The sequence below is a fragment of the Aulonocara stuartgranti genome (assembly GCF_965226115.1).
Source record: "Aulonocara stuartgranti genome assembly, chromosome: 16".
Classification (NCBI taxonomy): domain Eukaryota; kingdom Metazoa; phylum Chordata; class Actinopteri; order Cichliformes; family Cichlidae; genus Aulonocara; species Aulonocara stuartgranti.
Genome location: NC_138952.1, coordinates 52,818 through 78,698, shown reverse-complemented (window position 1 = coordinate 78,698; position 25,881 = coordinate 52,818). Strand labels below are relative to the sequence as shown.

General features: G+C 41.6%; 1 protein-coding gene across 1 annotated transcript; it reads right to left on the bottom strand.

Annotated features, from left to right (window-relative positions):
- Window positions 1–2,856: 2,856 nt before the first annotated feature.
- arhgap15 (Rho GTPase activating protein 15) lies at window positions 2,857–25,881 on the bottom strand. Its single transcript, XM_082508570.1, has 13 exons — window positions 25,774–25,881; window positions 23,491–23,659; window positions 23,350–23,421; window positions 14,344–14,484; window positions 14,158–14,247; window positions 13,959–14,057; window positions 13,671–13,800; window positions 8,717–8,851; window positions 5,959–6,057; window positions 4,471–4,548; window positions 3,940–4,074; window positions 3,581–3,686; window positions 2,857–3,205 (listed from the first exon to the last, which is right to left on the bottom strand). Exons 1-13 carry the CDS (start codon window positions 25,785–25,787, stop codon window positions 3,022–3,024), a joined length of 1,452 nt encoding a protein of 483 aa, XP_082364696.1. The 5' UTR covers window positions 25,788–25,881; the 3' UTR covers window positions 2,857–3,021.

Below are 25,881 nucleotides of genomic sequence, written 5' to 3'. Positions count from 1 at the left end.
CCCCGTTCTCTGCTAGCCATCGGGGCGGGGGGGCCGGGAGGAGATGTTGGCTGTCCAATTGGCCTCCCTGCTGCTGCGGAGCCTGGGACGGTCTGCTTGCCTCCACTCCGGGGGGAAGGGTAACATCTCTTGGGTCTGGGTTCTGTTTCCCCCTCTGGGGGCGAGGGTACCTGGACCCGAGGTATAGAGTATGTTTGGGGAGTGTGATTGTGTGTACATGTCCATTTATGTCAATCCTTACGTTGGGTGAGTGCTGAGTGTTTGTATATGTGTGCTTGAGGGTGGGAATGCATGTTGTGCAATGCAATGCTGTGTGTGCCTGTTTGTCTGTGTCTATATGTCAGGTCGGGTCTTAGACTCCACCTCTCTGGGAACTCCCAGGCCCTCCAAGGCCTATCTCCCCTCACCACACTCCCTGCCGGTGACTGATGCCCTCAGGGGTCGGTGCATTGGTGGTTCTTGGTGTTCGGGGCTGGGCACTCAGGTATGTACCGGCTCACTCCCGGTGGCTACCTGGCGGGGCCTGGCGCCTGTTGCTCGGTCAGGCCTCCTCCGGGGTGCGGGGGCCCTCGGGCCTCCGGCCTCTGGGCCTGCGGCTCGGTTCACTCTGGCACAGCTGGCTGCCGGCAGAGCCGGCGGGCATGCCGGTGCAGCCCCTCTAGCTTCTGCTCGGTGGCTACTGGGTGACGCCTCGTCTGGGGATCCTCAGCCCTTCCCATGAGGGTGGCACGGATGCCCCTCCGGTGGTCCTCCTTGGGCTCTCGCACTCTGGGGCCTCTGGATGTCTGGGGCCTGGATCTCCTCCATGCCTGCTTCATGCCCTGGGCGACGGGGCTATGGCTCTCTACATCCTCTTGCAGACCATTACATGTGGAAACCATTTGAATACAAGCGCGCTGATCCACACAGGTATGCACACGGGTGTTCACTGCTCGTAGACTTAAATGACACCTTTCTTGGCTGCTACTTCAAAGCACATTGTGCGCTGTCTGTCCTGCGTGCTGCACAACAATATTGAATATTTAGTATTTACTGCTGTTTACACTTAGCTAGATTAATGCGATGGTGTTGTGTTTAGTATGTTGCTTTGGGTTTTTTTGCTTGTTTTCTATTCTTTTTCTCTCAACAGGTGATCCAGGAGATTTTTTTTCCTCCCCCCCTTTCTCACTGTCCCTCTCCCCTTCTGTTTTTCTTTTCCTTCCTCTTTCTCTCTCCCTTTCCTATCCCTCACTCATGTCTGTCCCGTCTGTAACATCTGAAAATAAAATAAAATAAATAATAAAAACAAAGGTCGATCAAATGGACCAATACGGCAATGCCACGATGATCCATTTGGCAAAGTAAATCCATTGGGTATCCTTGTTGGTCTTCAGACAACAATTCTGATAGCTAAAGAACCAAATGGGACAGGCAAAAAAAAAAAAAAAAGTTTTTAATATTACTCTTATTAATCTTTCTGGGTCACAAAATAAACTTTTAACATGTTATAAGGTGAGAAAGTAGCTGTGTAAACTTCAAATATCTGCTCAGTTTATCAAGACATCGCATATTTGCAAAAGTGCGCCGACGTTTTCAGAGACCCACTAGCTCGATAGCTGACCGGGGCGACAACAGCAAACTACCTGCACATCGTTTCCACATCCCCGCGGTCTTTGGCTACTCAGGTTAAAAATGATATAGAAGTCACTCAGATAACTTAAAAATGTTATTGTTTGGCTTTTTCAGTATTTTATTTGTTCCTGAGTAAATCGTTTTGGCTGAGATTAAAGTTATAGTTTTCACACAGCTGAATAAACGTCAAACAGAAAACTGATTAAACAGAAGTGTGAGATGGTCGAAAGTTTACTCCAGTGTCCTAATATATTTTAGATAGCAAGGAACAGACGGCTGAGCTTAGTAAATTTTAATCAGCGAAATCTCTAAAATATATTTATCAATAGGAACTAGTCAAGTAAACTTGAGATGTACCTTCAGTATCTTCGTCTCTCACAAGATGTGCAACCTTTAAAATCTCAAATAATTTTTAGAACGTTTCATTTCTGTTCAGTTAAAATATCTTAACATACAAACACGAACTAGTGGAAACTTATGCTGTTTACAGGAATTTAAAATCACCTCTTTTTCTATTCTTATTAAATAAATTTTTGTCGCTGTAGTCTGATGTGTTCAGACCACAAGAGAGAACCTTTAAAAACTTTAATCGGTTCAGTACCTCCTGGCAGAATTCATTGATTAACTGTCAAACTCACAAACACACATCAAACTCTTTGTGCTGACAGATTAACCCTTTCTGGACTGAATTATTCACACATGAACATATTTTCCGTTATATTCACTCATTTTAACTTTTGACACACAAATTATTGTCTGAATCCAGTTTGTTTTCTGTTTTCTGCTGTAGATTTTTTAAATGCGTCAGTTCTCACTAAAGTTGGATGTTTATGTTGACTTCAGGCTCTATTGTTTCTTTTTAGTCAATATTTATACTGCAAGACTGTCTAGAAACAAACACACTAATCATACAAATCATCTTATTTACTCACCATCATTCAATAACTTTAAAATAATCTTCAGCAATATTTTACCAATAATATGACAGGGTTTGTTTGAGATGTTCATGTGAAGCCTTGAGTAGTGTGAATGCTATATTTGAAATAAAAAAAACATTACTAAGATTCATGTTTCATACATGTTTGCTCTGCAGGCTAATTTTGTGATAATGCAGCTGAATTTTATAATGACACTAGGATATGTTTTAAATATTCAGTGGTAGGTTATATACAGAAAATCATTAGAATTATTTATTGGAGTACTGTATATTTTTGTATTTGAAAACAACACCGATTGTGGCAGAGGTAAAAGGGTCAAAACATTTAATTATAGATTTGTGCTAATGCAATATAAACTCTGACAAAATATCTTCTGAAAATTCCAGTTTTTACATCCCGGCCCAAACCAGACATGGCTTCTAATATCTGTAAACGTGAGTCCATCAGCTGATTTGGTCCCGCTCAGCACCTTTTACTTCCCGTCCAAGTTGAAGATTTCTTGGCTTTCAGTGAGAATGAACTCCACAATCTGATTCTGATACACCATGTTGACCGCCATGTTTCCGGCGTCCAGTTCAGGCCACATCAGCGTTGGACCGAACACGATTCCGATGCCCTGAGTGGACATCAGGTTCTTCCTGGAAAAGGCCAGAACTCTGCAAAAGGAAAATGCAAACGTTAACATGTCCTTTAAATTAGCTAACAAAGCATCAAACAGTGTACTATGTGCTACCCATCCTGAGTTTATAAATACGACCCTTTCTGATGGTGCCTTTCTGATTGTGTGAACATCAAATCAAATCACTTTTATTGACACAGCACATGTGAGTGAAATTCTTGTGTGCAAGCTTCACAAGCAACAGAGGTGTGCAAAATACAAGAAACATAAGATACAAGCCAAATATATGGACAGGAATGTAAGAATTATCACTTGTTTGTAAAGTAATATGTGCAGTGGTTTATTCCACAGTATTCCACCTGAACACTGTAAATGCTCCTAACAGGTGAGGTTCAGGTGTGTGTTGGATTACTTGTGCAGGTGGCTGAAGAGAAGCTTCATGGTGTCATGGTTGGGTTTGGGCAGCTGCTGTATCAGTTTCTTCACAGCCTGAACTTTTTGTTTGGGTTCTTTGATCTCTGTTAAAACAAATGACAGCAGCATTAGTTTAACCTTTAGATTTCTAATTGAAGTTGAAACGTTTTTAAACTTGGGGGGGGGGGGGGGGGGGGGGAGAAAAGTCTTGTTCAAGCAGTCTGGAGATTCTGTCTAAATACAAGTCTCATTCTTAAAGTGACTTGACCAAGAGCAGCAGAGATTACAGAAATAAAAGAACCATTTTATGAAGTCATCACAAACTGAAGATTTATAACAAAGGCAGGTTTTACTCACTGATGGCCTCCACAAAAGGCTGGAAAAACCTAAATGGAAACAGTGGCTCCGGCAGTTCACGGAAAAACATTTTGAGGGCTCCGGTGACGACGTGGACATCCTCCCACTGACTGTGTTCCAGGTCCAGGTCCTCCTCTGTGGGACAACCATGGAAATATTACTGAGCAGGATTTTATGAGAAGAGGTCAGAGCACATTGTTTTACCATTTTATATGTATTGGTTTTTAACTTCAGAGTCTACTTAGGAGGATTTAATACATTTTGATATAAATTATTGGTGTAAGGCCATGCCACAAGCACTATTTTGATGGGTTTGGTTGACTGACTTAGTTGCTTAGCTGTGTATCGAGGTTTAATTTCTTAATAAAATTCTGTTTCATTTTGTAACCTGCATTGTTTGACTCTTTGTTTTAATCCCCTAGCTTTGTCAGGGCAATGTAAGACTTACGCTGATTAATTATAACCCATTTTCATAAATGAAAGGGAAATTAACTACTTTACAGCTACTGTAAAAGCTACTGTTTAGTTGACCTTCATCGACGAGGAAGCGAAGTTTCTGGATTGTGGCCAGGTTTCCACTGACTCTGTAGATCCCGTCAGCTTCCAGACCTGCAAAGAGATACACTTTATTAAAAACCTTAATTTAAGTCTGAGCTCATTCAATAGATCCATATGTACTACTCGTTGCTAGTTAATTGTACTCAAACAGCTTTAGCTTTCAGGAAACAGAAACTAAACATACAGTGTTTTCCCCCTTCCTGAATTTTTCATATGTTTGTCACACTTAAATGGTTCGGATTATCAAAAAATTTTAAATAGACAAAGATAACACAAGTAAACACAAAATGCAGTTTCTCAATGAAGGTGTTTATTATCAAGGGGAAAAGTCCAAACCTACGAAAACTGATTGCCCCTGTAAATGATCCATGGCAGACCTGACGACATTTTTATGCTTATAAGCATCTCTTTATTTCAGATTCTCACGGTTGTTGTCACAAACACACGACTGCAGCTCTAAAGCTGCCAGCCACACACATCACCAACAACAACAGCATTACAGCAGTCCGCATAACCAGCAAGGCGTGATCTCCTGCAGCAGCACCACAGACCACACCCCACCACAGTGCCCTAAACCTAATAACTGGTTGGTCCATCGTTAGCAGCCTAATTGCAATTGTGATAACTAGCAATGAATCTTCTACAGCTCTGTGGAGGAATTTTAGCACATCCGAGGTTATTTGAGCATGAACTGGCTTTATAAACTCTGGGTTCAGGTCAGGACTTTGACTGGGCCACTCCAAATTCTTCATTTTGTTTTTCTTAAGCCACTCGGAGGAGGACTTGCTGCTGTGTTCTGCTGCAGAACCCACGTGCACTTCAGTTTGAGGTCACAAACAGATGGCAGCACATTCTTTATACAACAATTCCATGCAGAAGTACTTTTTAACTTTCATAGAGATGCAGAAACTTGACTCTGGCTCATGCATTGGTCAGCATGAATCTGAGTCTTCTTAATTTCCAGATGGAACTCAAGAAGAGGGCAAACACTTTTTCATACCACTGTACCTGTGTTTAGAATCAGAATAATGCCAAAAGAAATCATGTGGTCACAGTTACACACACACAATAACGGTAACAGACTGAACTAAATAATACAATATATTACAAAGTTTACAAAATACAAGAAATAACTCTAATATATAAGTAGCTCAGTTGTAAATATCCAGAATATTGCAGAGGTGAAATATATATGATTGACGTTTTACTCTGACCTGTAAAACTTTGTTAGTTATTATTTTACTGTAAAGCATGTGCAACGGGGTGTAACTATTGTACTGTGTACTGTAGATGGCCACGGGCAGCAATGATTTCCTGTGTCGTTCATTGGTGCATTATGGATAATCTCAGTCTCTCACTGAACGTGCTCCTGTGACTGGCAAGGATGTCAAGGAATGGGTGGGAGAGTGGGTGTCCATATCTTGCACAGTCATGTCTGAGTTTCAGTATCAGTAAACGTACCTCGTTTCTCAACGGCGTCCACACAGATCCGAACAAACTTTGGTACCGTGGTCCCTTCACGCTCACAGAGACTCGACAGATGGCAGCCAAACACTCGATCTGAGACAGATGTTATAACAATTTGATCAATTAGAATTTTTGTTAACTTAATTATTAGATTAAGCACATTTTGAAAGCCAGTTCACTCACAAAAATCATTTTAAGCTTGTGTTAGGGCCAGGGTTAGGTTGTAAAACCGAACCTGTAAAACTTCTGCAAAGGTAACACTGTATATAAAAACACGATGTTATTTTATTTCTTAAACCTCTCTAGTCTGCCAGCAATGCTGTTGAAACAAAATTTAAGATAAGATAAGATAAGATAACCTTTATTAGTCCCACACGTGGGAAATTTGTTTTGTCACAGCAGGAAGTGGACAGTGCAAAAGTTATGACGCAAAAATTAGAATACAATAAGAATAAATACAGTACACAGCTGTACAGAATAGAATAAAATAAAATACTATATACAGTAGAATAAAATAGAATAAAAATATACAATAAGATAAAAATAGAATACGAATGCTATATACAACTGAGTAAAAATACAACGATGCCAGAAAAGATTATTGCACTTAGTGTTATTGCACATGTGTGGATGTGTGTGTTTGTTCAGTTAAAGTCTTTGTTGTGGAGTCTGACAGCAGTGGGGAGGAAAGACCTGCGAAATCTCTCCGTCCCACACCGTGGGTGCCGCAGTCTCCCACTGAAGGAGCTGCTCAGTGCTGTCACAGTCTGCTGCATGGGGTGGAAGACGTTGTCCAACAGGGATGACAGCTTAGCCGCCATTCTCCTGTCACTCACCACCTCCACTGGGTCCAGAGGGCATCCTAGAACAGAGCTGGCCCTTCGGATCACCCTGTTCAGTCTCTTCCTGTCCCCAGCAGAGATGCTGCCGCCCCAGCAGACCACACCATAAAAGATAGCAGAAGCCACCACAGAGTCATAGAAGGTCTTCAGGAGTGGGCCCTCCACTCCAAACGACCTGAGTCTCCGCAGCAGGTACAGCCTGCTCTGCCCTTTCCTGTAGAGGGCGTCTGAGTTATGAGTCCAGTCCAGTCTGTTGTTCAGATGAACACCAAGGTACCTGTAGCTGTCCACAGCCTCAATGTCCATACCCTGGATGTTCAGTGGTTGCAGTGGAGAATGCTTGTGCCTGCGGAAGTCTACCACCAGCTCCTTGGTTTTACTGGCGTTGATCTGGAGGTAGTTCAGCTGGCACCAGTCCACAAAGTCTTGAGTCAGTCCTCTGTACTCCTTGTCGTCCCCATCAGTGATGAGGCCGACTATTGCAGAGTCATCAGAGAACTTCTGCAGGAAGCACTGGGTGGAATTGTGGGAGAAGTCTGCAGTGTAGATGGTGAAGAGGAACGGAGCCAGAACCGTTCCCTGTGGGGCCCCCGTACTGCAGACGACCCTGTCCGACACACAGCCCTGAGTCCTCACATACTGTGGTCGGTCGGTGAGGTAGTCCAAAATCCAGGTAGTGAGGTGATGGTCCACTCCAGAGTTCTCCAGCTTGTCCTTCAGAACCGAGGGAAGAATGGTGTTGAAGGCACTGGAGAAATCAAAGAACATGATTCTCACAGTGCTTCCAGCGGTCTCCAGGTGAGCGAGGGAACGATGTAGGAGGTGAATGACGGCATCATCCGCTCCAATGCCAGGCTGGTAGGCAAACTGAAGTGGGTCCAGTGATGAGCTTGTTAGGCGCCGAAGCTGAGCCAGGACCAACCGCTCCAGGGTCTTCATCAGGTGGGATGTCAGAGCCACCGGCCTGTAGCTGTTGAGGTCCTTGGGGCGTGAAGTCTTTGGCACTGGTACAACACAGGAGGTTTTCCAGAGCTGTGGGACTCTTCCCAACCTCAGGCTCAGGTTGAAGAGGTGCTCCATCACCCCACACAGTTGGTCCGCGCAGGACCTGACGACCCTCGAGCTGATGCCATCTGGGCCCGCTGCCTTCTTGCCATTAATCCTCCTCAGTTCCCTCCTAACCTGGGTGGTTGAGAGAGACAGGCTGGAGCCTTGTGTTGAGTGTGTATTGGATGCTGTTGTTGGGGGTGGGGAGGAGTGAGCAGGGTGAATAGAGGAGGTGTGAAGTGTCTGAGGTGTCAGAGGTGGAGCAGCAGCAGTGGGGGTGGGTGAGTCTGCAGCCGATGTTGTAGACTGTCTCATGGTTGAATCAAATCTGTTGAAGAAATGATTCAGTTCATTTGCCCATCTCACATCCCTCCCAGGCAGAGAGTTCTGCTGTTTGTGGTCTGAGATGGTTCTGAGGCCTCTCCAGACTTCACCAACGTTGTTTTGCTGAAGCTGGTTCTCCATCTTCTGCCTGTAGCTGTCCTTCCCATTCCTTATCAGTCCCCTCAACTCTCTCTGCATCCTTTTCAACTCCTCTTTGTCTTTGGATTTGAAGGCCCTCCTCTTCTGCTTGAGGACAGCTTTAATTTCTGGGGTAATCCAAGGTTTGTTGTTGGAGAAACACCGTACAGTCCTGGTAGGTACGGTGTTATCCACACAGAAATTAATATAGTCAGTAATGCATGTAGTAAGGCTGTCGATGTCCTCTCCATGGTCGTCACAGATCACCTCTGTGTTAACTTAAACTGTTAGTTAAGTTTTAATTTTTAAAAAAGACATTTCTAAAGGAAAGGAAGCAAGCATAAAAACACGACTGGAAAACAAGGCTTCAGAAAAAAGGCTGAAGCAAAACAAGCAGAAACCTTTTATCAGGCCTTTCTCCTGTAGAGTCTTCATGGATGGACGTCTGATGATGAATTTCTTCAGCCGGTTTTTCACTCCATTCTTGTCTGCGCTATCTGAGGCGCTGTGCTTCAGCTTTGAGCTGCCAAACATGTCTACAAAAGAAACAGGTTGAGGTACAGCTTTGAGATACTATGTAAAACAAGTGTTGTTGTGATTTGGTGCTGTGTAAATAAAACAGGATTCAATTAAGTTGAATTGAATGTAAAAGGGTTAGGGATTAAAAAAACAGAAATTAATTATTTTCAAATCTTATAAACCCATATTTTACTCACAATAGAACAGAAAACACACACATGCGCTCATTTTGAATTAGATGGCAGCAAAACATCAGCTCTTCCCATATGGAAAAGAAATAGTAAAAACATATATGATTTACTCATGAAAGTGGCTACTTTCATGAGTAAATCATATATAAATCATATAAGGCTTACATGATTTACTCATGAAAGTGGCCACTTTCTCATTACTTTCATATATTTTTTTTAGTAAGTATACAAAACATACAAGTTTCATTATATAATTTTTCAAGGAATCTTATATGTGTTTTCACTCTTGTATGCTTTTCATACAAGTTTCATACAAGACAGATAAAAACTTTATAAGATTTATATATATCTTTTCCATATGGGTTGGGACAGATCAAAAAAAAGCTGGATAAGTAAGTGGTACTAAAAAGAAACAGCTGCAGGAACAATTTGCAGCTAATCAGGGTAATTGTATCCAATCACAACAGTGTTTTAATGGATGCAAAACGATTGTAGCCAATCTTTGTACAGTTTAGGCACAACAGGAGCTCTCAGAAGTGAAAAAAGGCAGAGGTTCACCAATCTGCAAAAAACTATGGTGGAATAATGTTCAGAATAATGTTTCTCAATATTAACTTTAAATGATGTCTCTCATCACCCATATTCTGATGATATGGTTACTAATCAACCAAAGACCCAGACAGACTTTTAATTCATTTGAAAGCCTGATGCTTCGCCTCGTCCACCCCAGCTGTAAAACTCAGAAACCAGTCTTACTTGTTATCATCTATCGTCCACCTGGGCCTTACACAGAGTTTCTGTCTGATTTCTCAGACTTTTTTTTTATCTGATTTAGTGCTCAGCTCAGATAAAATAATTATTGTGGGTGATTTTAACATCCATGTAGATGCTAAAAATGACAGCCTCAACATGGCATTTAATCTGTTATTAGACTCAACTGGCTTCTCTCAAAATGTAAAAGAACCCACCCACCATTTTAATCACACTCTAGATCTTGTTTTAACATATGGCAGAGAAACTGAACATTTAACAGTGTTTCCTGAAAACCCTCTCCTGTCTGATCATTTCCTGATAACATTTACATTTACAATAATTGATTACACAGCGGTGGAGAGTAGACTTTATCACAGTAGATGTCTTTCTGAAAGCGCTGTAACTAAGTTTAAGAATATAATCCACCCACTGTTATCATCTTCAATGCCCTGTACCAACACAGAGCAGAGCAGCTATCTGAACGCTGCTCCAACAGAGGTTGATTATCTTGTTAATAATTTTACCTCCTCACCACATACAACTCTGGATACTGTAGCTCCTGTGAAAACTAAGGCCTCAAATCAGAAGTACCTGACTCCGTGGTATAATTCTCAAACACGTAGCCTAAAGCAGATGACTCGTAAGCTGGAGAGAAAATGGTGTGTTGCAAATTTAGAGGATCATCAGTTAGCCTGGAGAAATAAGAAATAAGAACTGAAGGTTTCTCTTCAGCACTGTAGCCACTTCTTCACAAATAACATTTTAACCATTAGAGACAAAATGACCCATAATCATCACACAGATGTAACATTATCTACAGCTACTTTTAGTACCATTGATATTCATTTAGAGTCTTTTTCTGTCACGGTCTGCCATTCCTCGCTGGTCGACCTGCCATGTCTGTGTTGTATTTGGATTTGTGTTTTCTACTCCGGGGGCCTGTTCTTCGTACGTCGCTCACTACATCCAAGATCACATGACACATCCAAGACCAAACCATCGCGCTAACCGTGAGCTCGCTAATCCGGTTCCCCGAACACACCTGCTGTTGACGATTAGTACAGCTGGACGCAGTAATGTGACATCACTGGGTGTCGTAAAAGGGGCTACGCATCGATAGTAGAAACATTGATCGGCAACCCTCTGATTGGTCGGCGAAAATGTCGAAAGGGCGTGCACGGTATTTTCCGGCAGCAGAGCAAGAACTCATGAGTGCGGGATTTCAGGAGTTTCAGAGTTTAATTAAAACGCAAGAGAACACTGCAAAGGCTGCAAAAGCAAGGAGAGAGGGCTGGCAGAAAGTTGCTGACAAATCAAACTCGTAGGTAATTTAATAATAATAATAATAATAATGGATTCGGTTTATATAGCGCTTTCCAAGGCACCCAAAGCGCTTTACGATACCACTATTCATTCACTCCCACATTCACACACTGGTGGAGGCAGCTACGGTTGTAGCCAGGCTGCCATATCGCGCCATCGGCCCCTCTGGCCAACACCAGTAGGCGGTAGGGTAGATCTATCATATGACACTATATTGTCCAATATCATATGGCATTATATTATATTATAATATGTTATATTATATCCCCTTTCACATTAGAGCCACAACAGGACCCACAAGAACATGGGAACAAGTAAAAGTGGAATACAGGAGTATTCTACAGAATGGTAATATTTATCTCTTAGATTGCTTTTCGTCTCTTGGCAAGGTAATACTGGCCTGTAATACTCTGTTAGTTTGTTCATAACAGCAACCAAGAAAAGGGCAGAGGAAAAAAAGACAGGTGGTGGTCCTGCACCCCCTCGTCAACAAGTTGGTTAACTAAATAATACCCTCACGGGAATATCGATATCTCTCAATGAGCACACTGTCGCGCTGAGCTAAAGGATCCTGTCTATCCCGCAATATACGCTGAATTCTGAGGACTCTCCTTATCAATCTTGCACCTTCCGCAATGGGTTGCTCGCGTATACGGACAGGACATGGCTGCGACAGACTTCCCAAATCCACCTTCGCTTTTATAGCCGTGGTCTCTCATCTTGATTACACGAAGTAATTTACAATTACTACTCTGAAATATGAATTACATCTGTAATAATCACATACATGTAATAGAATGTTAATAGTACATTTCCCTTTTTTAGGAAATGACCTGTATGTATCTGTGTGACATCAATAAAAGGATCAGGTGCTGCATTATCTTTAGTTACATTGATAATATTTATTTATGGTGAAACAGTGGTGGAATATCGCTGTTGCTTTCGTATAAATGAAGCGGACATACCTGCGTGGCCGCGATCTAATCCTGTTTACATAAAGTAAACCTGCTCCCGAGCAGGTTTACGCTTACGGCTCTGTTGCTATGACAGCAAGTCCCGGATGAGCTTCGGGGAACCGAACGATCCAGGATCACGCGAAATCGTCAACAATCTAATCCAGCTAACTTACTTAGCGAGGTACGAAGAACAGGGCCCTGGTCTGTGCATGTTTGTGTGCATATGGTGGTGTTTGTGTTTTGGTGCAACACCAGGCCTGAAGAGTTTCCCGCCTTGGAGTTGGCCACCCCTCCTGACTAATCATGCTATCCTGATGCTGATCAGCCTTGTCAGTGGCTCTCTACTTAACACAGTAGCTGACACTGTATTGTTGAGGAACACAGTCAGTAATCCAGCTCGTCAAGGTGAAAGTCTCCCAGGAGATTTACGGGAACATGTGGAGATAGCTGAGCACCATTGTACAGAGATAGAGCTGTAAGTTGTATTTTCACTATGAAGAGAAGTCACTGCACGGTAGCATTCAACTCCAGTGAGTAGGATGCTGTGATTTCCATGACTGTTAGGATTGATGACAACATGCAGGTATATGGTAAACAGGTCTCCAGTCCTGATAGATCCATGAGGGGCTGATCCCTGGGAACGAAGGCCAGGAAGAGACGAGCCAGCAGAGGAGGAAGAGCAGACCACGCAGCTTGGCCAGGCCCGACTTTTGCTCTCAGACTGCAGGAAATGACATCTGGCTGGTCAGTGTTTTTATTGTGGCAGATAAGGACACTATGCAGACACCTGTCCCACGTGGCCGAAAGATTTTGTCCGTCAGTAGCAGTAGGAATGCTGGTGGGCACGATTGAGGACGTCTCCCTACCTAGACTCCAGTGTTAGTGTCAGGTTTATATTGGCCTGCAAGTGACGATGGGTATCATCACTTGCAGGCCATTCAGATCTCCTCTTCCTGCAACCATGTTGAAAAGATTAGTTCCTTTCTGTTTGATGATGCTTGTATCCTTCGTTCTCGGTTATCCATGGCTAAATACACATAAACCCCATATTGACTGGTCCAAGGACTGTATTTGTCATCCAGCAAAGAAGGCGTCTTTGCTGGATTGTTGAGTTATTCTCGTCAGTACAGCTCTGATAATCTGTTTCTTGTGTGATTTCTCAGTTTATTCTAACCACGGTTCTCCTGTGCATAGACTCCTGGACTTGTCCTTATCCCTAGATCTGTTTCCCTGGCAGCGTGGCGTGGAGTAGGTGAGAGTGCTAATGACAAATGCGAGAGGAGCGAACGAGCAGAGTGTGCTTCGCTTTTTCCCTTGGACCAATGAAAGTCCCTGCCCCCATACACTGTTTATAATTTCACATAGTGTGTTTGTAAATACACTTGTGACTGTAATTCTAGTTCAGCTGGTCTGCGCCTGAGTCAGTTTCCGCCCGCGTGACATTATTACCTTAACTTTTTTTAGGAGTTGCACAGCTGCTTTCCACCTCCAGCAGTTATGGAGCAGTCATGATAATTTAGATGTGAATCATGTTTTACACACTAATGGTTTCTGTGGCTTTAGCTGCTCACTGCTGCTTTGTATAAATACAAATCATTATTCCTCAGACTCACTGATAGATCGTCGGTGTATTGGGTTACGTTGTTTGACACCAGGAGAAGCAGAGCCATATCCAGGTAGGGAGCTGTGTCTGGGCAGGTAGTCTGTACTGTTTGATCTCCGCAGAGGAAAACCTTCTTTAGTCTGAGCAGAAAAGAGGTACAAGCAATCTCAGGAAGATTAGTTTGATAAGTGATCAATTTGTCTTTTTGAAAAGAAATTCACAAAATGCACAGAAATAATTTATAATTAATGAACAAGGAATATAGTGATGATGATTTTAAAGGGTGGTGACTTCTTACTGAAGAGTCGACGGTCTTTTTGATGGCGTCGTACCATTTGCTGGCAGTGGAGTAATTGTCAGTCTGGACAAGGTACTCACTTCCTGTGCTTGTTTTAATCTAGAACAGGTAAAAACAACCAAAAAAACCAATTCATTTCTGTACCATCTATTTTAAATAACCAGAGAGAATAAGCCATCAGCAGCAATTAAGTGTTCACCTGGAAGACATTTTTCCTGCTTGATTTCTCAGTATTCCACTCAATGAATGCTCCACACAGCTGAAGCACATCTGCCTTACCTCCTGGTTTCTAAGCGCAAAGACAGTAATGTGATGGGTCACACAAGTTAGACATGATAAATATAAGTAGAGATACACTGACAGTAGTGATGAAAGATTTTTATACCAGTCCAGTTTCCTGTTTGTCTTTATAAAACATTAACTGGTCTGAGGTGAGCACAGTCCACACTGAAGACCAGTTCTTCCTCTGCTTCTTACCACTGTCTGAAATTTTAGCCATATTCATGATTTCACCTTTCAAATCCACCTGGAAGCATACAAAAGGGAAATTAAGGAAGTGTTCAGACGTTTTATACATATGCTGTCGAGAGCGGGGGGGGAGAATCATCAGAAACCCAGAAAGACAAACTGAACATGGGACTTTACATCAAATCTATTTTAAAATAAACAGTAACTCTAAAGGTTAGCCATGTTTACTTGTGAAAAACTAATCTGAATGAACTGACATGCATATTTAATCCATATGTCAACCAAACCAAGATGTCAGTGAACTCTCTGTAGACACCGATAATCAGACTCACTTGTGGGGATCAGAACAAGCCACTTCAAAGCTTTGAACGTTCCTGGCCTCACCAGTAGTTCCATCCAGATGGCTATCCAAATCTGCATGTCAGATTTGGATAGCCATCTGGATGCAAGAGGAATTTCTCTGACTCTGTGGGGCTCCATTAAAACCCAGACAGCCTCGGGTTAAACCTGCGCCTTGGTTTAATGACAGCGCTCACGCTGTCAAGAGGGAACGTCACCCAGCAGAACCCAGATGGAGAAAGGAAAAACTGCATGTATCATTTCAAATTTTCAAAGACTGCTGACATCGCTACCAGAAAACTGTCAAAGAGACAAAAAAGGGCATATTTTGAAAATATCATTTCTTCCAACAGTCCTAACCCATGTGTGTTATTTAACACCACTGACTCTGTTCCTAATACTCCACTGAATGTCTGTTTGGAAATTTCTCCTGATATTTGCAATAATTTTCTGAGGGGTTGTTGTTTTTTGTTTTTGTTTTTTTGGTTTTTTTTGTCACCACCAGGGCTCTGATCACAGCTCCTGACTCTGACCCCTCTTTCTCTGTCCCTTGCACTGCTGTTTTTACTCAGTTTGAGCTTGTGACGCTCTCCACTTTAGAGGATGTGGTGCACCATATTAAGCTCACAGGTTCCCCACGGGATCCTTTTCCTCCACAATTTTTTATTTTTAAAGACATTTCTCCTAGTATAGGACAGTATGTCCTTGACATTATTAACAGCAGTCTGTCTTCTTGTATGGTTCCTGCAAATTTCAAACATGCAGTAGTGCAGCCACTGCTTAAGAAACCTGGCCTTGATCACACAGTCGTGGCCAATTATAGGCCTATTTCCAAGCTGCCTTTACTTTCCAAGGTTTTAGAGAAAACAGTTTTTAGTCAACTTCAATATTTTCTAGATGATAATGGCATCCTTGAGGTTTTTTCAATCAGGTTTTAAAACCCTTCATAGCACAGAATCTGCATTAAGGGTTTTTTAATGACATCCTTCTGGTATGTGATTCGTTCTGGTCTTGCTTGACCTAGCTGCTGTTTTTGACACCGTAGACCACAATAGTCTAATTCTTGATTAAATGATGTAGTGGGTATTGGTGGCTCTGCACTTAGTTCTCTTGGCCAAATAAGACCTAAACCAATTGTCTCCACCAGCCTTCTCAGTTCTGAATCATCTTCTGCTCCTCTGTCATGCAGCGTCCCACAGGGCTCCATCCTTAGAAGGTCAAGGTCAAATTTATTTATATAGCACATTTCAAACAGCCGATGCTGCACAAAGTGCTTAACAATATAAAAATGGTATTAAAAAGCAACAATGTAGTACAATAATAACAATAAAAAAACAAAAGAATTAAAACAATAACTAAGACTAATTCAAATAACAGCAAAATGCTTGGGTCATAGTGTGTTAAAAGCCAGGGCATAGAAATGTGTCTTTAGTAATGATTTAAATTGCTCAAGTGTTTGTGCAGATCTAATATTTAAGGGGAGACTATTCCAAAGTCTGGGACCTGCCACAGAGAAGGATCTATCACCATGAGCTTTGAGATAAGTCTGTGGGATGGACAGCATTAATTTTGAGCTAGACCTCGTGGTTTTTCCTGGAGCATAAGGAGGTAAGGAAGGGCTCGGGCATTAAGTGTCTTAAAAACAAAAAGTAAAAGTTTAAATTGGATCCTGTACGAGACAGGAAGCCAGTGTAAAGAAGCTAAAACTGGGGTTATATGCTCTCTCCGTTTGGTACCAGTTAGCAGGCGAGCAGCTGCATTTTGGACCATCTGAAGACGATGGATGGAGGCCTGATCTAGACCATAACACAATGAATTGCAGTAGTCTCATCTGCAAGTAAGGAAAAGGTGAATAACACGCTCAAAGACGTTAGCCGGGAGGTATGGCTTTACCTTGGCCAGCTGTCTTAACTGAAAAAAGCAGGACTGAACTACTGCACTTACCTGCTTATTGAATTTAAAAGAACCATCAATGTAGACACCGAGGTTTTTTACATGTGTTTTACAATACGAGGAAAGGGTGCCCAGAGTGCTGTCGATATGATTAAAGTTGCCAAAAATGACAACCTCAGTTTTACTTTCATTTAGCTTTAAAAAATTTAGTAACAACCACTGTTTGAAATCGTCAGCGTAATAAGAGCTGGGGATGGTCTGACCCTGCTTTTAAAGGTAGATAAATCTGCAAATCATCAGCAAAACAGTGAAATGAAATGCTGTACCGTGAGAAGATGGAGCCCAATGGCAACAAATAGAGTGCGAACAGGGCAGGACCCAAAATAGAGCCTTGAAGTACACCGTATTTAAGAGGGGCTATTTTGGAGTTGTGGGGGCCCATATTGACATGAAAAGACCTTTCTGACAAATAGGACCGAAACCACTGGAGGGCAGATCCTTTTAGGCCAGCATGAAATTCTAGCCGTGATAACAGGATGTCATGGTCGACCGTGTCAAAAGCTGCTGACAAGTCCAACAATAAAAGGGCAGCAGGGCTGCCAGAGTCCAGAGTTAAAAGAACATCGTTAAAAATCCTTAAAAGTGCCGTCTCAGTGCTATGTAGTGATTTAAAACCAGATTGAAATTTTTCAGAGATCATATTAAAATCAAGGTGGGCCTGCAACTGTAGGTAGACCACTTTTTCCAAGACTTTAGATAGAAAAGGAAGCTTTGAGATAGGCCTGTAGTTGGACAGAACAGTTGGGTCCAGGTTTTGTTTTTTTTAAGAAGAGGCTGAACTACAGCTTGTTTAAAGCATGATGGGACGCAGCCTGTAGCAAGGGACGTATTAATTAATCTCAGGATAAAAGGCCCAACATTAAAAGTGAGTTAAAAGTGCTTTTAAGGAAGCTTGGAGGGAGACGGAGGGGCAGTGTGATGATCTTAGGTTACTAATAGGGGTGGGTTTTGATAATTGATTTATCGATTAAAATCAATTCAGGCTTGGATAACGTGATATCGATTTATTAAAATCCTGAATCTATTTTTTTATATTAATTTATTTTGCCCGAAACGCCAGAATCTCTGGTGAAATCTCACAAAATTTCAAGAACCACCAAACAGCTAAAACAGTAAATGAGAGCAGGAACACGGATTCTGCACAAAGATGTAAACACAAAGCTCGGACCCGCCGACGGATCAGAATCAGTGAGATGTGACTTTCTCACCCAACGGCACGGACAGGGTTGGGGCTGAAAGCCGACAGCTCGCTGATTCTGATGTCCGCGCTTTGTGTTCACGCCCTTTTTGCGGTGATTCTAAAGCTGTTGGTTTTATCTCTCTTCAAACATTATTGACCAAACCAGCAGCAAAAGATCCAAACTAGCTTCACATAAACATTGTCATGAATTCACTCTGACTTTTGCTGTTCTCTGTCTGTCTGTCTGTCTGTCTCTCTCTCTCTCTCTCTCTCTCTCTCTGTCTGTCTGTACTTCAAGAACAGTTTTCCATCTAAAAATCTGTTTTCTGCATTATTTGCTTGCTTGTTACAAACAAGTCTACCGTTGTTTACAGGCTGTCGGCCGCTGTTTTTTTTCCCCTTTTACTTACTTCTGAAAAGAAAACCTAATTTCTGCTGTTCAACAGGCTTCTGAACAAATATAAACTTTTTAAAATTTTGCAAAATGCAAAACGCTCAGCTGTGTCTGTAATAAAACCGCTGTAACTTCAGAGGTAATGTTCATATGTTGATTAATGGTTTTCTTTCGTTTTTGATGTACTGTGGAATATTTTAATAAAATCCAGGCCAGGAAAATCACCTTCATGTTTTTCTGTGTTTTATCTTCAGCTACTTTGACACAAAGGCCTCTGCTGTGACGCTCACACCTTTGATAAAGTCTGGAAAGTGTCAGCTTCCTTTTTATAGATACAAAAATATGTAAATGTACTGATCTGAATTATAATATTTCTGACTGTCTCAGGCAAAATTTCCCAGATTTTAATCGAATCGAATTGAATCGAATCGTGGATCGAATCAATTCGGGACCTTGTGAATTGGAATCGAATCGATTCTAGAAATCAGTGACGATACCCAGCCCTAGTTACTAACTACCGCGGTCAAGTCATTAAGGGAGACGGGATCAAACTGCTCTAGGACAGCTGAGCACATAGGAGAAAGACAATGATCTCAAGCAGCAGACGACGAGACAAGAGCCCTAATCGATAGAATCTTGTCAATGGAGCAATCGAGTCCAAAATATCAGTGCAGGTAGAATGAAGAATGTCCGAAAGGTCCTCAACACTCTTACAGTTGGAGTTCATTATTCCAGAATCCATAAAGGCAGCAGAAAAAGCGGGCGCTGTCAGAGCATTAAGAGCAGCGCAGCGTTACAGTGAACAACACAGGAAGATAATCGGAGATGCGCAACTTGGATATTTCCGTGATGCACACATCCAGCCCGTGGGAGAGCACCAAGTCCAGTGTATGACCTTTTTCATGCGTGGGACCGGTAACCCACTGGGTCAAGTTAAAAGAGTCAATAATATTTAAAGTCCTTGACCAAAAGTTTAGAGTCACAGCAGACATGGATGTTAAAATCACCAAGGATGAAAAAACTGTCGAATTTAAGAACGATTCCAGCCATAAAACCTGAAAACTCTTTGATAAAATCCTTTTTAAGATGGAGGACGGTATATGAGGGCACACAGCAAAGGCGCAGCAGAGTGTAGGTGTAACTCAAACAGTTGGAGTTCAAAACTAGAAAATGAGTCGTGCTGTAATATTTGATGAAATCGTGAAATCGAGCGTTGAACACGGTGGCTAAGCCTCCCCCCCTACCAGAGGGCTGAGGGAGAGTGAAGAATGAGAAATTAGGAGGAACCAGTTCCAAAAAAGCTCCAGACTCACCGGGTTGAAGCCATGTTTCTGTCAGAAACAGAAAGTCCAACTGTTGTGACTTTAGGAAGTCGTTTAATACAAACGTCTTGTTTGCTAATGATCTTACATTTAGTAAATCCATTTGGAGTGTGTAGATCCTAACATCAGATGTTCCAGCTTGGTTAAGTGTACGAAGATTTCTGTGGTCCACACCGCATCCACGGGTCCGAGGCCGCTTAGGGAAATAGAATGCTGAGAGCGGGGGATCAAGTGTCATGGGAGCTCCAGGGACAACAGGCAGGATCCATCTAAAGATGCACTCTGCTGGTCCAGTAGTTCCACGAGAAGCATGGAGAAGAGCTCGGACTTTGATGAGTGTACCAGCCCGCTTTCCTCGTTTCCTCGGGTGCTTCTTCCAGGAAGTGGTGTAGGAGTGTTGGCACAGATAAACCGGAATACAGGGCTCAAAAAGTGGTGGAGGAGGCCCATAATCATCTCCTGTGTCCGTTTGTTTAAGAGCCAGGTCATACGATGCTTTGATTTCTAAGAGTAGCTGGCGATTGTACACACGCAGAGCGAGGGCATTTTAGGATCAAATAGAAAAGGATAAGGCTAGCGAAAGCCAAAGCAAAGCTAGCAGAGTTGACGGACGTGTCGCCGTGCATACTGCTGGCGCCATCTTCCTAAGAAGGCATGGGATCTCTTTTCATTGCACATGCTGATGAATGCCAGATCTATTTGCCACTAAAGCAGAAGGATAGCATCTCCATAAAACGTGTTTTGACATGTCTAGATGACATTAAAGCTTGGTTGGCTTTAAACTACTTAAATTTCAAGTACAAGAAAACAGAATTGTTGGTGTGTGGACCCAGTGGTGCCTGTTAGTCCTCCTGTTGATTTTGGATCCCTGGAAGTTTATTTTAAACCTGTAATTACTGACCTTGGTTTTAAGTTGGACAGTGGTTTTAAATTGGACAACCAAATCAGAGCAGTGGTGAAGTCCAGTTTTATTACTTAAGGCGACTGGCAAGAGTGAAATCTTTTCTTTCGAGGCAGCACCTTAAAACAGTGATCCATGCTTTTATTTCATCCCGTCTGAACTACTGTAACTCACTTTATGTGGAGGTCAGTCAGTCGTTGCTCTCACGTCTGCAGCTGGTTCATGCCGCTGCATGACTGCATAACAGGAACTCGTAAAAGAGAGCATATAACCCCTGTCCTGGCCTCACTGCATTGGCTGCCTGTGTCTTTTAGAGTTCATTTTAAGATTCTCATGTTTGGTTTTTAAATTCTTTCACTACCTCTCTGAGCTTTTTCATCCACGCACACCTTGTCAGTCTCTCAGGTCAGCTGACCAGCTGCTCCTGGAAGTATTGAGATCCAGGAGGAAGCTCACAGGGGGCGGGGCCTTTTCTATCATGGCTCCTAAATAATGGAATAACTTGCCCTTCCATGTTAGAGAGGGGCTGTATCCCAATTCAGGGTCTGCAGCCTTAAAGTACGCAGTCTCAACGATCCTCAAGGGCCGCGTACTTAAAGACCGCTAAGGCCGGAAGTGCGAGGCTTGTGAAATGGGATGGTCTAGCCTCCGTTGCGCTGCCCAGGTTGCCTAGCAACCATGATACTAACAGCTGGAAACGTTTCATACAGCTTTGTTTGACAGAAATGAAATGAAGAAAATCATTTGTTCATTTGTTTGTTTGTTTCTACATGAGCTTTGGTCATTCTCTGTAAGATTAAGGTCAGCTATTGAACGGCGTATATTTTAAAGTAAAGGCTTTAAAACCAAGTTAGTACAAACGTCACTAATGTCACATGACTTTGCCGACATGTGGCCAACAGTAATGTTTTAATGTTCTTCATTATTAAACATTTGCACATAAATAAGTGACATAATATTCAGTACTTACTTAAAGTTTACTCTTCAGGCGCCCCTCATCCGCCGTTTTTTTCAGCAAAATTATCCACACCCACCGCCGCGCTATGCATTCTGGGATATATTGGGCCATGAAGTCTACACCGCCACGTCCTTAAAATTCAGGGAAATGAAGGACGCATTTGAGGCTGCATTTCGAGCAGCCTTCAAATTGGGACAGCCTTTGTCGCGTCGCTGTGACGTAATCGGCCTTAAAATGCGGCCTTTAAGGCTGCAGACCCTGAATTGGGATACAGCCAGGGCCCTTCACTGTCCACTTTTAAAACACGTCTGTGACAGCAATGACGGCCCCGACCACATACTTTCACTCTTTACACACTTTTTATTCCTGGTTGCTGCATCTACAACTCCCGGCCACAGCTTTTCAGCTGCATCCCACACATAACGTCTCCCACCCCATGCAGCAGACTGTGACAGCACTGAGCAGCTCCTTCAGTGGGAGACTGCGGCACCCACGGTGTGGGACGGAGAGATTTCGCAGGTCTTTCCTCCCCACTGCTGTCAGACTCCACAACAAAGACTTTAACTGAACAAACACACACATCCACACATGTGCAATAACACTAAGTGCAATAATCTTTTCTGGCATCGTTGTATTTTTACTCAGTTGTATATAGCATTCGTATTCTATTTTTATCTTATTGTATATTTTTATTCTATTTTATTCTACTGTATATAGTATATTATTTTATTCTATTCTGTACAGCTGTGTACTGTATTTATTCTTATTGTATTCTAATTTTTGCGTCATAACTTTTGCACTGTCCACTTCCTGCTGTGACAAAACAAATTTCCCACGTGTGGGACTAATAAAGGTTATCTTATCTTATCTTATCTTAACACCTACCCAACCAAACAAACAAACACTTCCTCAGGTCCTCCCATATGGAAAAGAAATAGTAAAAACTTACAAAAGACTTGCATCAGATGTGGCCTACTTCATATAGTGAATCATATAAGGCTTACATGATTTACTCATGAAAGTGGCCACTTTCTCATTACTTTCATATAATGTTTTAGTAAGTATTCAAAACATACAAGTTTCATTTATATAATTTTTCAAGGGATCTTATCTGTTTTCACTCTTGTATGCTTTTTCATACAAGTTTCACACAAGACAGATATATATTAATCTTATAAAGTTTGTATCTTTTCCATTTGGGCTGGCACATTTAATATGCCTGAGATCGAGCTCAGGTGTGTCAACTTCCCCCACACGAACCACGCCCCACCACAATGTCTTAAAACCCATTTTTATTCTTTGGCTTTTGGCCTCAATGAGACTTAGTTTTTCTTAAAATTAAATTAATTATTAATTAATTAACTATTTCACTTTCTTTTATTTGGATCTTATTTATATGTTATGAATTTTTATTATTTAGTTCCAATGTGCAGCACTTGCTTTCTAAATAAAGATGATGATAAAGAAGAAAGGATGCACAAATTACACTGTAAGTATTGTAAATACTTACACTCTGGACACGTCACCAGTCTGTCACAGGGCTAACGCAGAGAGACTGGTGGTGGAATCAAACTCAGGACCTTCTTGCTGTGAGGAAACAGTGCTAATCACTGTTTCGTACGCCACTGTGCTGTTGTTGAAACATTCATTCATTTAATTGGGAAGTAGATTTTTTGTGTTTTCATAAATGATGACCAATCTGCACTGGGATCAGTTGTTGTGGATCGCAAATAAAAAGCAAAATGACAAAGTAAGATCATCTTACAGAGGAGTGAATGTGGGGGGAGTCAGATGTGGAGAGAGGAGATTAAACCGGATCTGTGAAGGAACTTTTCGAAAACAGGAGGAATGTAATGATTATATAGGTTGTAATTACCAGAGGTTCAAATGTAGCAGCTCCTGCTACCACAACATTGTGCTGAGACTGATTCCTGCGATGTCGAGAGATCTGCAAAAGACATGTTCATTAAAACAGAAGCGTCTCCTGCAGGCTGGTGCTTCTTTGTGATTTACGTACAGGTTTCTGAGGAAGGTCGGTCTCCTGCAGCACCATCGACTTGGACTGACTCAGACGGTCTCCGGAGCTCGGAGAGTTTTTAATGCGCATCTGCACGGCTCCCTGTGTCGCTGTGCTGCGCTGTGGAGCCTGAATCCCTGGTTTCACGGTACTCTGCAGGTTCGTGATTCTGCACATGAAAAACAAAACAATCATTTTTATCATTTCATAGTTTTACAGTTAGTTATGATGTCTGTGAATTTATATTTCTATGCATTTAAACAATCCACTTTAGAGAAAATGTATTATGATATTACATTTTATTTCCCATTAAAATAATGAAGACTATTATGTTTCCCCAGGCAGTATGGGTAACCATTTTCTCAGGTAAAAACGTACATAGACTGTTCATTCTTTTCATTTGTGTACTTTGGGAAATACTTTGTAGAATTTGTATCCCCCCACTGAAAGTTTATTTTAAAATTTATTGAAAAAGTAGCTTTTAAACACCCATTATGCGTAATGTTAAATTAACCATGATTAAATAAAAATACATTTAATAAAATATGTAATATTAGAATCAGTTAAACTTAACTGAAATGGCTCTGTCTGCGTCTATTCACCTGTTTACACCTCCTGTTTGTTTAAACTGAGTGACTGAACATTCAGAAGTTCCATCCACAAAAGGATCTGAGGACAGTTTGACTTTTTCCTGTTTGCTTCACTTTAGTTACACAATGTCTGCCTTTCTGCTAGCCAGCTGCAAGGAAACCAGAGCTGAAAAGACTGAGGGTATGTTTGAATAGTACCTCTTCTCTCCTTTTCTAACCAGTTTTCCTCGATCTAAGTGGGAAACAATATAAGGAAAGCTGGATAGGAAAATTAACCAGGACTTAGAATAAGAGAAGAGTGTGTCCGGTTGTATTTAAACTGGCAGTGTCGGCAGCTTTTGGCATGGAATGTAAAACACACTGTTACTTGACATTTACAGTTCTGTTGCTGGTTTACATGAATGGCTGGATGGTGTATTTTATAGAACAGCATTTTTCCTCTTCTAAAGACGTTAATAAGGGAAGCATTGAAGCTCTTTTTCTTAGTATCTGGAGAATTCAAGTAGTTCTTATTGCTGTCATGCAGATACTTCCAGGCCACATGATTCTGGTGACAGAATTTTACCACGTGTCAGGTGTGTAAACAGCCATTGTCTTTTATTTATATCCTGCCAAATCACAACAACAATTCCCTCAAAAGTCAAAGGGGGAGGGAGGGCGAGAGAGAGAGATTATTTCAAACATGGAAATATAACTGAAATAAGAGAAAAGAAGAAAAAGCACAACTTAAAAAACATCAAGTTTTCATGTATATCTCTATGTCCACACAATGTGTGTGCTGGAAAAGAGTAGGATGAAGTTTACACTTTTCCTGGAGAATACAATGGAAAAACAATCAACAACATTAAAAAACAGCATTTCTTGAAATCCCTAGTCACATCTTTTTTCAACAGTTTTAATGAAAAGTTTGGTGTACATCAGAGGTTGAGCAGTATCAAGAAAATGTCAAAGTACCATCTCGTAACACTTTGGTCTTCCTCCTAAAATGTGGTTAATCAAATAATTTTAAAAAAGAGGGTAGGGCTGGAGAATGTGGGGCTATAGAAAGAAGCTGATGGTTTGTATGTACTTCCTGAACTCTTAGTGTGCAATATTACATTTAAATATATTGTTGAAATGTCTGGTAAGTGTGTTAGAAAATGCAAATAAAAACATTAAACACTCTGATCATTTTGTTTTTTATGACGTTGACATATGTTTGAATCATCCCTCGTGTCTGCAGTTCTGTGGGTTTGAGCTGTTTCAGTAACTGACTGTGACATAAAACCACATCATAAAAACAGCACACTTAAAAATATGATCAGGTCTCAGAACTGACATGATGAGAAGTGAAGCCTCATTAACCGGAAACAAAATGAAACCCTCCAAACAACGGAAGCTGGACCGTCAGTCATGCATGAAGTCTTACGATCATAACCTCATAGTCTGAATCAGAGACTGTTACAATGTTTCCATAACTTCAGATGAGATTGGTCTAAAAAAATAAGCAAATGAAATCTTTATGCTCATTTAGGGTTATTCCTATTATTATTGGCCTTTTTTTAAAATTTCAGCCAGAAGTGAGCAGAGGCCTACAGAAAGTAAACAAATGTGAACCCCAGTAACGCAGCGGTGAGACCTGCAGACACACACCAAAACAAACCAATCACAGAGACAACAGAATAATGAGATTTCATATTTAAAATGAACTCACCTTGTACCCGCCATCTCTGTATGTCTCAGATCACAAAAGAAGAGACGCAGAGAGGCCTAACTGTCAGAGGAAGTAAAAAGCATCACGTGGTTTCTTCAAACCAGACGT